Source organism: Coptis chinensis, unplaced genomic scaffold (genome assembly GCF_015680905.1).
Source record: "Coptis chinensis isolate HL-2020 unplaced genomic scaffold, ASM1568090v1 utg279_pilon_pilon, whole genome shotgun sequence".
Classification (NCBI taxonomy): Eukaryota; Viridiplantae; Streptophyta; class Magnoliopsida; order Ranunculales; family Ranunculaceae; genus Coptis; species Coptis chinensis.
Window position 1 is genome coordinate 266,293 of NW_028238138.1, and position 13,285 is coordinate 279,577.

Here is a 13,285-nt window from a genome sequence, read left to right on the forward strand (position 1 = left end):
TGTCAGTGTTAGAACATGCATGTAGGGATCTCAACGGTCCGATTTTTAGTGCTGTAAGAACTAAGAATCATATAATTTTACGGTTCTGGTTCTTTGCAGCTCTTAAAATTATAGAACCATATCTAACTATCGATTCTTAATGGGTATTTCCGATTCCGGTTTTTCATTTTGGTTTTTTAGATATTCACTACTTACTCGTATTTTTTATTGATTTTATTAAAAAATATGTACTAAAAACACAAAAATACCGCACAAACAAGTCGTTTTTTAAATATAGATATAAATAATTATGTTATTCAATAATAAATTAAATAAAACAATATATTTAACATTGTAAGTTTTATTTTTATATTACTTATGACATTAAATACTATGAAAACTACATATTACACTAATAAATAAAATATAGTAATATATAAATCAACATTTTGAGTTTTTATATTTTATATTTTGATATTTTTTATATTAAAAATATGATAACGTTTGGTTCCAATTTTGGTCCGGTTTTTTTTTTAAAAAATCATTCGGTTTCGATTCTATATGGTCTAGTTTTTTTTAGTATCCATTTTTAAACAATTCCTAAAAATAAAAACTGAAACTATGATTTTTTCTACAGTTCTGATTAAACGAAACCGAAACCATAATTTTTTCTACAGTTCCGGTTAAATGAATACCCATCCACACCGTCACAGGCCTACACAAGAAAAAAACTGTGAACCGCACCTTTTAAATGCAAAAATAGAAAGTCAATAAAATAATAGAAGTGACTCGAACTGATAAGTTTATCCAAAAAAAAGACTCGAAGTGATATGGTTTGGAAGGAGACGATTGATCGGGTAACTTCAGAGTTGAGGAAAGTGCAAAATTCGAGACCGTGGAATTGACCGATCATCACCTAGAAAGACCCCACGGCCCACGTGTGATTCCTTTTGAGTCTTTGACGAAGAATAACTTACTGAGTGAGTAGAAAAACAGTTAAGAACCGCACCTCTTTGAGAACTGGGCCAACTCGTACTTTCCTTCCATTTCATTTCCTTATCCTTATTTTCGAGTTTCGACCAGTTTCTTCACCCCACTGTTTGAGTGTTTGTTAATGGGTGATTACTGGGTGGAAATTTCATCCAGACGAGCAAGTTTTTAGTAGAAAGATGCTTAGGAAACCCCTTAGGAAAATTTTCAGTCCTACGCATGAGCGGATTTTTACCCCGTTTAGGAGTCCATAGGTTTATGACTTTATGGGGCATAGGTCTTAAACCCCACAAACACACTCGAGCGTAACATATAGTAAAAACTGTGAACCAAATGGAGTATGGGCTACGATGCATTGATACCAACTGGGCTACTATGAGGATATTCCTATAGGGATGAGTGTTCCGAGACTGTTGGATCCGAAATTTAATAGTCCGAAAATCAAAAACAAAAAGAAAGAGAAAAAATATGAATTTGTTTTTGATTTTAGGACGGCCTCGGCTGGCGTCTCTATGAGGATATCCTTGTTGTAGACGAACTCATTTACAAATCCAAAGCTGTGAACCTACTCTCATATTTGCGCACTAGATGAGTAGATGGTACCATCTTAAAATTTTACTTTCAGATTTTTTCCTAGATTTAAGGGACATTCGGTAAGATGAAGTCCCATCAGGTTTGCCTTTCACCCTCCAAATTTCAACATAGTCAAATACTTTCATAAGTAAAAATTAACTTGGTCCTCTATATGCGTTTCCACCAGGATCTCCATTATTACAGCTGCTGCTCCAGGAGGAAACATACTAACGTCAATTTCAATCTATGCCATTATGAGTATGTTGTGAATGCTGGAAACCAATTAATGAACACTGTAGAATCAGTCTATATTGTCTATTGTCATCATAGAAATTCTGAAATCGCCATCAAAGTTTTGGAATATCAGGAATTTGCTACAGTATACCTAGACAGCTTACTAAAAATTAGGCACTGTACATCAACATCCAAACATTTCCTCAAAATTTCCCTTGAAATTTTGAAAATGCCGAAACACTTTTCTATTGATGTCAGAACTCATAACTCATAATAAGAAACATATATATTTCAAGTCCTGATCAATGGTCCACCTGTTCCAAATTTGTCATCAGCTTTCCCCAACCACATCATGTAAAAAGAAGAAAATTATTTATTGTGGTGTAAAAGAGAAACCGCACTTTTGACAATTTATTATGATTAGGTAAGCAGATTAAAGCAAAATTACATGCCAATTAATACTGCCATGATGTTTACTAATAAATGTCATGGACATTCTCCATTTCACCTACTAAACTAGCTAGACCGGCCAGTAATCTACTCTTCCTAAACTAAACCAATACCATAAACAATGAACAAATAATAAAACTTTTGTAATCCTGCTAATTCAATCTTTAATCTCCATCAATCCCTGACAAACATCTGATTCTCTATTTCCCTTATAAACCCCCTTCTCCTTTCATTTTCTTATCTTAAATACTTTCTTCTCCTTTTTCTCTCAAGTCTTATCTTAAGTTCTCAAGTCTTAACTAGCCTGGTGCTCGATCATAAATGTTTTCTAGTTTACAAACCTGACAAAAAGCTGCATATCTTATGTACTGTAAACCTATATTTGTCTTGACATTTCTTCTTTTGAAAGTCTCATCAATTTTTGTCAACCAGAATCATCAAAGAAGAGAACAACAACAAAGAGAATAATAAAGATAAGGTCAGCAAGAATTCCAACTAGAAGAAAAATAAAACCAACAACAAACAACAACAACAACAACAACAACAACAACAGAGAATATGCTTGAAACAGTCAAGTACCTCATCGGCTCCGTTGGCCCCAGTGGCTTCAGCTCCAAGTCTACAGCCGAACAAGTCACTGAAGTTTTTCCCGATCTTCCCTCTATCACTGCCATTATCACCGGTAATTAGTTATAAACTCAATATGTTTTAATCATCTGATGGTAAATTTTGTTACTGATTTTCGATCGTGTGATGTACCAGGTGCCACATCGGGTATTGGAGCTGAAACGGCCCGTGTTTTAGCGAAACGTGGTGCAAGGTTAGTTCTACCAGCCCGAACAGTGAAAGCAGCAGAAGAGGCTAAAGCACGTATCATAGCGGAATTTCCCGATACTGAAATTATTGTGATGACACTTGATCTTAGCTCACTTACTTCTGTACGAAATTTCGTTACGGATTTCGAATCTCTCAATCTCCCACTCAACCTTCTCATGTGAGTCAGTCACAGATACTTTCCTCTTTGATACGTACTTATTTTACTAATGGATTATTTTGTTCATCAAATTTTAGTAATAACGCTGGGAAATTCTCTCATGAATATGGGATATCTGAAGATGGAATAGAAATGACTTTTGCTACTAATTATCTAGGTAAATTTTCAACTTTAGTTTATTTTCCTTTTCATTTTTGCTATATGGTGATGATTGATGAATGGTATGTAGGTCATTTTCTGCTGACGAAAATGTTATTAAAGATGATGATAGAAACTGCACAGCGAACTGGATATCAAGGACGTATAGTGAACGTTTCTTCTGCCATCCACAACTGGTTTTCTGGTGATGGACTCCGTTATCTCGAACAGATCAACCGAAAGAAAAGGTCACTGAAGTTAAACAATTTTTTCTTGATCAAGTTTTTGACTTTGTTAGTGAATAAATTTGTGTTGATCTTCAGTTTCTACGATCCAACACGTGCATATGCTCTCTCGAAACTCGCTAACGTTCTGCACACAAAAGAACTTGCACGGAGACTAAAGGTAGATTGATTTTATTTTATAATCGCATTCTAAAGTCTGAAACCATGATTCTGATCAATTTAAAAAAAAAATATTTGTTTTTGAGTCGTGTTGCAGAAAATGGAGGCAAATGTGACTGTGAATTGTGTTCATCCAGGAGTAGTTAAAACTAGACTCACTAGAGAACGAGAAGGTTTTCTCACAGGTAATTATTTTTAATTCATGGTAATTAAGTCCACGTCGGGCATTGAATAATAAAACTTGTCGTTGATTTCTTGCAGATTTGATTTTCTTCTTGACGTCAATGTTGTTGAAAACAATCCCTCAGGTAACCTTTTTTCGATTTTCCTCTCCAATTCATTGACTATCTTCATGCCTTTATATTGTGATCAAGAAGTGAAAGATATGTTTTAAAAGTTTGATTATGTTGTTGTTTAAAATAGGCTGCGGCGACTACTTGCTATGTTGCGAGTCATCCTCAACTCTTGGGTGTGTCTGGCAAGTATTTTGCAGACTGTAATGAGGCATCATCTTCACAACTTGGTTCCAACTTGAAAGAAGCTTCACGACTATGGATCGCTTCTGAAGCTATGACTGCTAAGTGCTAACATCAAAAAGAAAACAAGTATAGAGAGAGAGAGAGAGAGAGAGAGAGTTGTTAGTTATGGATTCTGTATTACAGCTTGAAGGTGGGAAAGATGAATACATTAATATACAGTAAATTAGAAGGAAAGTATAATTAATATTAGAAATCCCGATGTAAGAATGTACATATACGGTATAGGAGCTTAATTACATGGCGAGGATTTGAGGATGTGTTCACATATGCCGATGACTATAAAATTAATTATGAAGAAATATATATAAGTTTTTGTATGATTTAATGGGGATTAGTTTATCAGCTGATAGTTTACTTGTTATTTATGTTTCAATCAGTAGAGATTCATGTGTATGCATGTGATTGTTCATTTAGCTAGAATATCTACTGTTAGCCAATGTATTATATTAAAATAAATTAAGAAACTTGAAATGAAATACAAGCTCCTAAGTCCTAACTTCTAACATTGTAATATACCCATGCATATATGTTATTTCCAAGCTTTCTTTTATACGTACAAATCTACAATATTGTGCACAACCTAAGGAACAAGAAAATGGAAAACGTAGGACTATAAACGTACCTTATCTGTGTACGATAGAAAATGGAAATGTTTTTTCTTATTTACTAAACCATGTTTGTATTGTACAACCTTCGACACACATTCGAGTTTCCATGTTATTCTCACCCTGTCAATCTCTGAGCTAGTTTCTTGAGTCAAACATTAAACATTTTAGAGCCCATGTGCAAATCTAGGATTTTCTAAGATTGAATATCAAGTCGGTTGATTTGATTCTATAAGATTGGTAGGTTGATTTGATTATATAAGGTTGGTACTAGCCAGAACCATAAAACAATGGAGATGAACATAAATGGTCAATGGAGAAGAATGGATTATGAGTGCATTATGGCTCAAATGGATTCAAATAAAAATTATGAATTTAAACAAGTGTGGCGTTGCTAGCTTGATGAGCTCAATGGAACTACTAAAGTACTAATAGCAACACTATTTGGTAGAGAGATAAAAGGAACGTGTGAGCACAATATACGGGACTGCATCCGTATTGGAGACTTGGAGTGATAAACAGCGACCCAATGTCCCAAAGAATCAGGATCAGAGCTCAGGGCCTCGTTTAGATTCCAATCCAACACACTTACACACTTCGAGATGTAGGCCGTTTCCTAATTAGGTTACGGTTAGGGCCTGGGCCTGTTTTCAATTTTACACAAGTGTCATAAAAAGCCTTATCCCAAGTCAAGCTTCAAGAATGGTCACGGTAGAGGCGTAGAGCTTACGACGAGGCCAGACAAGAATACAAAATTACACTCAAACAAATTATCCTCGTCAAAATCCAGGACAGATGAACAGGAATCACCCTAGTTTCCCAAGGTTTACGAGTCAATGATGACATTCCTAAAATCAGTTAAGCAATACAAAATTCATGCTCATCTCGTTTCGACAGCCAACATGGCAAATCACATCCTTCCTATTTCCCTAGTAATTCCACAGTTTCCACGCAAGACCGTTGATGATTGATTCCTGATTTTGTAGCATGCGTCTAAGTTTAAACAATCTGCATCCCACAAATCTCAATCCTATGAGAAATGTAGCCTACACCCCAGAAGTCCATCCATATTTTGTTCTATCATTCCCGTGTCATGTCCTTATCATATCCCACAAACTCAAATACCACAAACTCAAATACAAATTTTGTATTTGAGTTTCCTGTATAATTACCACACTTCACATCCTGTTTATGCAAATAGGACCGAGACACTAAACGTATTGACGATTTCATTTACACTGGTTAATTACAAATGATAAAAACTAAAAAGTATAAATATGTTAAGGGCTCTAGTATCCAATACAATCGTCAGGAACAGAAAAACAAAATTGTATACATCACAAATTTGACAAGTGAATGGGAAAGGGGACAACCTGAGGGTAAAGCAGGATTCAGATTTTAGTTGTCGCTCTGCCAATTGTTGACCAATATGAGTAAGAATGCAGGATTACAAAGATTGTTAACAGAAGAAACATCTCAGTTCAAAAAAGGAGTCCAATGTCTTCAAACAACCCCATCCAAGTCCGCTGCTGCGGCCTACCATTTCAGACTGGTTCACTAGACTTCAGATATTTGGCGATCAAGCTTGTTGTATAACTCAGACCATTCAACAAACAATGCAAAGTGGACTTCCGACAATTTTTGCGGACCACCTCCATTCGGCACTTCTACAAACCATCCCATTTGTGATAACCCTTTGAATGTCCCAAAGACAATGACTATACACATTTATATGATTCCTATCGCCCTTCTCAAAAAGGTCCAGTTATTCTTGGACAGGCAGACACGAACTGCTATAGTAAACAAATAAAAGAATCGTATAATAGAGCTTGAAACTAAATTAAAATAAATAATCCCCGAGTGCTAGTCGCTGACGACCAGAACACACTGCCCTGCAGAAACGGTGCCACCTCTCGATCCAATTTGATCACAGTACACCTTCAAAAGCTAAAACAGGGCCTACCAATGAGTAGAAACTTCACATCATGGTCAATACTAACCTGCTGTAACCTATTGAATCCAATTTCAGTACTCACCCGACCCGCATCATGTCTATGGCACCCACTTCCACAAAGGCTACAGTGTACACTGCAGTGTCAGTTTTACGACATAAACTTTGGCACTCAAATTTCCACTTGAGAGGAACAATGTAAATAAACACCCCCGAGAACAGAATTGTCAATTGGTTTCAAGTATGAACCGGTAAGCCATAATTATGGAATGACCGTATCCGTCCGTCCCAGCCACCCGTAACAATTACATGACCCCACGCATGAGAAGGGGATGTGCTCTGGTAAAAAGACTTGAGGAACTTGTATTGGGTTTTACACATTACAGATGATACAGATGGGGAGTTTGAGGGAAGCTTCTCCTCCGGCCATGTAGCAGACCCCTTGGGCAAAGCCTCTGAGAAGAAGCCTTGGTGAAGAGACAAACAATCTGGAGGAGACAAAGGTATGGTATTATGGGAGTTTTCACTTAAATGGTAATGGTGCCATCCATTTATAGGATCAGTAGGTGACGCCACCGAAATCTGATGAGACAGGTGAGTCCCTAGTCTCAATCCAACGGAGTTTTTATTTCTCATGCCGCACCAAGGCACTGCAACTGATACATTATCAGAAAAAAAGCGCTCGTAAGACTGAATACTCTTTTCTTTTGAGGGTGCAGGTCCATCCTGGCAACTGTAGTTCCAGACATAGACATTAGAATCTTCACTTGCTGAAACAATATGCTTTCCATCTACCGTGAAGGAAGCAGAAATTTGGCTTCCTGCGTTCCGAAGGCCTGGAGAATAAAGAAAAATGTTAGAGAAATTAAGAACAAAATATGAAACTGAACTCTATAAATGTTAAATCACAATAAACAATCCGCTATTATTTAGTGGTCTTAAAGGTTTGCTCGAAAGCAACTTTTGACAAGAGCTAAATATAGAAATAAGCTGATTTTTAGCAACGAAGAAATCCGTACTTGTGAGATCGTCGCTGCTAAAAATCAGCATTTTTGCTCTTCTACTCACAGGCGCAATCAAAAGTCACTTTTACATGTGTCATAATAACTTGATCCTACATTCCTACGCCATACTTACTATGTTTCCAATCTAGTGGTCCTTGATGGTGATGCATGTATGTAAATCTAAAATAAAATCTCCAGTCCCTAGCAATCTATCATAGTAAAAGGTCGCATACATGTCCTTTCTTACATAAATGCATAATACACTAAATTGTCAATATATATATAACTAAAACCCCCCTCATTTTCTATTAAATCTTGTAGTGAGCCAAAAGAACCGGAATGAAAAAAATATGGGGTACTACATTTAAAATAAATTATCTCCACCATTCTGTAGGTGAAACTAAGGTCAGGATACCGAGCAAAATAAAAACCTAGGTCAGGACCACCAGTGCTGTAATGCCAATGCTGAACTAGGTTTATAATGTGTCTTGCCTGAAGCCATTAATACTGCCCATCAATCAAATACATCTGCCTAAGAATTTGCATGACCTTAATGGTAAAGTAGCTTTTATAGTAAAAAAAAAGGATTTTATAGATCTGCACCCCTATTTTGAAACGAAATTAGACTTGCCCCTCCCCCCCCCCCCAAATTTAGGGAAATGAGACTTGCCCCCAAAAACTCACACACCGTGTAATGCCTCTGTTATCTCGTGGTGAAATGTCCTAACTACCCTTTCTTGTGTAAAAATACCTAAATGTCCCCTTGACTTCAGAAGGCCAATTTTTTTTTTTTAAAAAAGAGCACACGTGTTAGCATCTTATTCACTCTAATCAACAATCACGATTGCAAGACCAAAAATCTTTTACACAATGCAAGTACAACTAGAATAACTACACCTGAATTACACTACTTACTAACTTTTTATTTAGACTTGCACCCCTAATATAAACCTATAATTAGATAAACACCCCCAACATTACTATTTTATTTAGACTTGCCCCCCTAATACAAACCTGGAACAAGAGAAACACCCCCATTCTAAGATAATCAAGAAAGGGTAGTTAGGACATTTCACCAAGAGATAACAGAGACATTTCACGGTGTGTGAGTTTGGGGGGGGGCAAGTCTAATTTCGTTTCAAAATAGGGGCGCAGATCCATAAAACCCAAACAAAAAATAATGATGTATACTTATTAAGTCTAGATATTACAAGCAACAGTTATGTGCTTTCTTGGAAAGAGTGGGAGTCTTACAATTACATTAATAAGAATGGTGCAAATGATATAAACAAGAGAATACCGACTAATATTATAGTAATCTGAAAATGAAACCCAAACATCACGAGACAATATAATATAAACTAATCGAAACAACCATCGCAAGGCAACACAAGGATTCAAGAGTAAAACAAAGGATTAGCCACCCACCCTTGTATTTGCAAATCACATCAACTCCACTAAGTATGCGAACTTGCGAATCAGCGGAAGTGACCATAAGTTTACTAGGGTCGCTCGGTGAAAACTGAACAGCGAAAGGAAATAAAAAGATGGAAATTAGAAACTATTTCAATACCAAAATAATCACCAATATAACATGAGCAACGGAAGATGGATGACTACCTGGAAGCCAGTTATTCTCTTTCCAGGGGATTTCTTTTTTCCCTGTATGCATATTTGACCATCCAGTAGCAGATGATTATCTAGTCCACGAAAAATAATAGTTAGAAAAAAGAGATGGAAAAGAGAGAGAGAGAGAGAGAAAAAAGAAAAGAAAAACATTAACAAGCAATCTATTTGTCACGTAAACACTTAATAATCCATAAAATCCCGAGAGATGAAGGGACAGAATGCCAATTACTTAAACTAGGATCCTAACATTCAACCACACTTCACGTGTCGAGGTCCTTCACAACCAATTTTATTGACGCTAACCAGGTGTGTTCCCCTCTATTCAACAAAAAACATTCATTGCCTCGCCACTAATGCCATACATAACAAGCCATTTTAGTCTAGCCTCTAAGGTCCCCCAGGGAATCAATCCTTGGGTAAGGGTTGGCTCAATGCCAAATGTTAAGAATCCGCCATTACACATCATGACCCTTACTTGTCAGGGAGTGGAAAACCAGTTACTCCAAGTATGTGCAAATCGCACCCACTGTCTCTACCAAATAAGCTAGCTATGGTAAAACTTACACTGTTATATCACCCCATACAGCTGCAGGGAAACCTGATATAACTGGCAGTATAGGTTACAATGCTTAAATAACAGTTCTTTTCCACTTCATACATTAGAATATTAACAGTCTTTCAAGCATGCATTCACTATTAGTAACTATGCATGTAATTAACAGCTCAAAAGTATTAGCAACTATTGGTGGGAATTTTTTTTGGATTGAAGGGGTTACATAGGCTCTCTGTTTATCACTCACAAACACAGATAAAGCAAGTGTTGGCTTCAAACAGTGTGTTATAGATTACAAATTGACTTATAATGAAAATGTAAAGCTGGAGCCAGAGAGCATACCTGTCACATTATAGAAGCGGCAATTACCACCCATGGAACCAACAATTGCTCCCTGTTAAATGAAGTTTATACGAAAAATGAGGCAAATTTCTTGTACCAGCAGTAGAAAAAAGAACAAACAAGAAGGGGTTGGAAGAAATAAATCACATACCTTCCCATCAGGACGATAACAAAGAGCTGTGACTATTTCTTTAACATCAGTCCAATCAACAACACGACAACCAGGAACATCCCAAATGCGAACTTTTCCATCTATGGAACCACTGGTGAAGTAATTATCGTCCACAGGATTAAACTGAATACATGTCACTGCATTACATGTTAAGAAACAAACATATCAGTGAGTTAAGAATTAAGATAACTATGAAGAAGCAGGACAAAAATGGTATTGTCATGCCCCAGACCGATCCTAGTAACACCGGCAAGCCGCGAGAAACCTACCATAATTGTTGTGAGAAAAAACTCCAAGGCACTGATCACATCCTACTCGCCACAAGCGAACTGTTTTATCTACAGAGGAAGACAACAGATGCTGCAAAAACGTACAGTAATTATTAGAAATATCAAACTGGATTTCTTCGAGAATATACGTTTAATGTTCGCATAGAAGTACTAACCATATGATTTGACCAAGACAAATCCAAGATCTCACCACTGTGCCCGTAGAACTCGTGCAGTGGCTTCTCTGACAGTCGAAAGACTCTTGGGGGGAAAATGGCACAAGATGAATCTGATGTTCTTCTCAGGTTCTTAACCTTGTAACTTTTTTCTTTCTCAGAAGAGATAGGCGCTAATTCAGAATATTGATTTGCCATGAAGTACAGCCTTGAAGGATCAATATCCGGAATGTCAATGTCATTTGATCTCTCACTCTCCGTGACCTGCCATACACGTACACTCCGATCTTCGCCAGCAGTTGCCAAATAACATCCATCTGGACTGAACCTCATCGTCCTAATAGTACCCTTGTGAGCCTGGATCTCTTGACCCGTATAAAGAGCAGATAATTCCTTGGACCGCTTCTTAGATGAATGAACCCTAACTCTCTGAACCTTAGCAACTGTGCCTACACCAGAAGGGGTAAGCCGCAAGCTACCACCTCCATCTTCCATATCCACAATGCAAGCTGCAGCACCTAATCTCTTTAGCCATCCCCTCTTTGCTCTCTTTGTTGTTTCCATTGAATTTGTTTTACCTGCATCAGCTTCTCTACACATGAATTGCTTAACTAAAGGAGATAACCCAAGAGTTTTCTGAAATTCTTCAACAGAGAGCAATCGATTAGAACCAACTTCACGAAGTCTACTCAGCATACCATCATGGCCCAACCGATCCACAACAAACTCTGTTCCATCATCTAAATTCTTAATTCTACAAACAAAATTCGCCTCCGAACCCCCACGTTCAGAAGAATCCAGAGTGCCACTGGAGCAGCAAGACATAGAAGAGCGACTAGACGAAAATGTAACTTCACAATCAGAGTTCGCTAGCACAGCCCCACTGTCTTCTCTCGTTCTGCCAATCTCCACTGAAAACTCAATCCCAGATTGTTCACCAGAATCTCCCTTCATAGCCTCATCGGAACTCATACCCAACCATTTAAAAAAATTGCTGCGACGCTCGTTTACACTATCAGGATTCTTCATCCACAAATCATACTGTACACTACTGGAAACCAAATCAACAATCCGCAAGCTAGAACCTAATTCCACATTATCCTGGCAATCCGAGCCCGAATCAGACACAGAGGTAATGTCCTCCCGGGTATCGAAAAAACGGTCCTCTTCTTCTTCTTCTTCTAGGCTGCAGAAACTCCTCATGATTTTTTCCTTCCTTCCTTCAGTTCAACCCATGAAACCCCCAATTCAATAAACAAATCCTTATAAACCCTAACCAGTGTTCCTGAACGTTTTCCACAAGATTAAACAAATTAGGAAATGGCAACAAACCCAAAAACCAATACAAAACTAATAAAAACAACACAGATCCCAACGACTCAAACCCAATGAACCTGGTCTCCCCAATACAAAATTCATCAAAACCCTCAACCTTTTTATCCAATAAAGAATCAATCTTTATACATCAAATAAACAAACACCCAATTCTAAATATCCAAAAAACAACAACAGATCAAAGTAGAAACTATCAACTGTTCAGTTACACTGATGAACAGTAAACAAAAGGGGGCTTTCAGTTATGTGATTTGCTCACCTGGGTATGCATTAGAATAACGTTAAACCCAAGAAACCAGTGTATCCATTCATGGGGGCAAGGGGTCTCTTTTTTTTTTTTGTTTCTAGAAATAAAATATATAAGTTAATAAAAAAAAAAAAAAAATCTTGATAAACGTGATCAGGAGAAATGGACCGAGAAACGAGATTTTGAGAGGAGAGAGAGAAGAGGACACTGAGAATGATCAGATTATATTTTTCAGTACTTTCCGTGTCTTTCTGTCTTCTCTCGCCCAATGGAAAACCCACCCTCGTCACACGCTCTATATGTATATATAATAATTATATATATTTGTGAACCTGTTCTTCTTCTCTCTCTCCTGATTTATTACGGTTTTTACCTCTATCCCCACTTCTTACCCAAAACGACTTTGTTCTTGTTACACACCAGTAGTAATAAGTAAAACAGTTATTATATACACTCATACCACTGAAACTGACTATCTAATCCACACCCTTGAATGCCTTGATTATGTACGAGCCTTATGAATATATTTAACTGCGATGCAGTGGGGGCGTGAGTAGAAAGTGGAGAAGAAAGAGAAAGGGAGAGTTGAGAAGAGAAAGAGAGAATTGGGTTTGGCTGAGGAGGGTTATGGGAGAGAGAGCAAGTGAAAAAGAGTGTAGGGGGAGTAGTGGCGGGGAAGAGGTCGGAAGAAAAATGGGCAC

The 13,285-nt window shown here is 37.3% G+C and overlaps 2 protein-coding genes across 2 annotated transcripts; one reads left to right on the forward strand and one right to left on the reverse strand.

Moving 5' to 3' along the window:
- Positions 1-2,322: 2,322 nt before the first annotated feature.
- On the forward strand, positions 2,323-4,621 carry LOC147473334 (short-chain dehydrogenase TIC 32, chloroplastic-like). Its single transcript, XM_086587572.1, has 8 exons — positions 2,323-2,908; positions 2,989-3,220; positions 3,298-3,377; positions 3,450-3,606; positions 3,682-3,763; positions 3,860-3,947; positions 4,024-4,070; positions 4,186-4,621. Exons 1-8 carry the CDS (start codon positions 2,785-2,787, stop codon positions 4,348-4,350), a joined length of 975 nt encoding a protein of 324 aa, XP_086443698.1. The 5' UTR covers positions 2,323-2,784; the 3' UTR covers positions 4,351-4,621.
- A 1,492-nt stretch (positions 4,622-6,113) lies between these two features.
- On the reverse strand, positions 6,114-12,917 carry LOC147473335 (uncharacterized). Its single transcript, XM_086587571.1, has 8 exons — positions 12,597-12,917; positions 11,003-12,287; positions 10,827-10,917; positions 10,537-10,694; positions 10,386-10,437; positions 9,482-9,561; positions 9,290-9,383; positions 6,114-7,693 (listed from the first exon to the last, which is right to left on the reverse strand). Exons 2-8 carry the CDS (start codon positions 12,203-12,205, stop codon positions 7,095-7,097), a joined length of 2,277 nt encoding a protein of 758 aa, XP_086443697.1. The 5' UTR covers positions 12,206-12,287; positions 12,597-12,917; the 3' UTR covers positions 6,114-7,094.
- Positions 12,918-13,285: the final 368 nt, after the last annotated feature.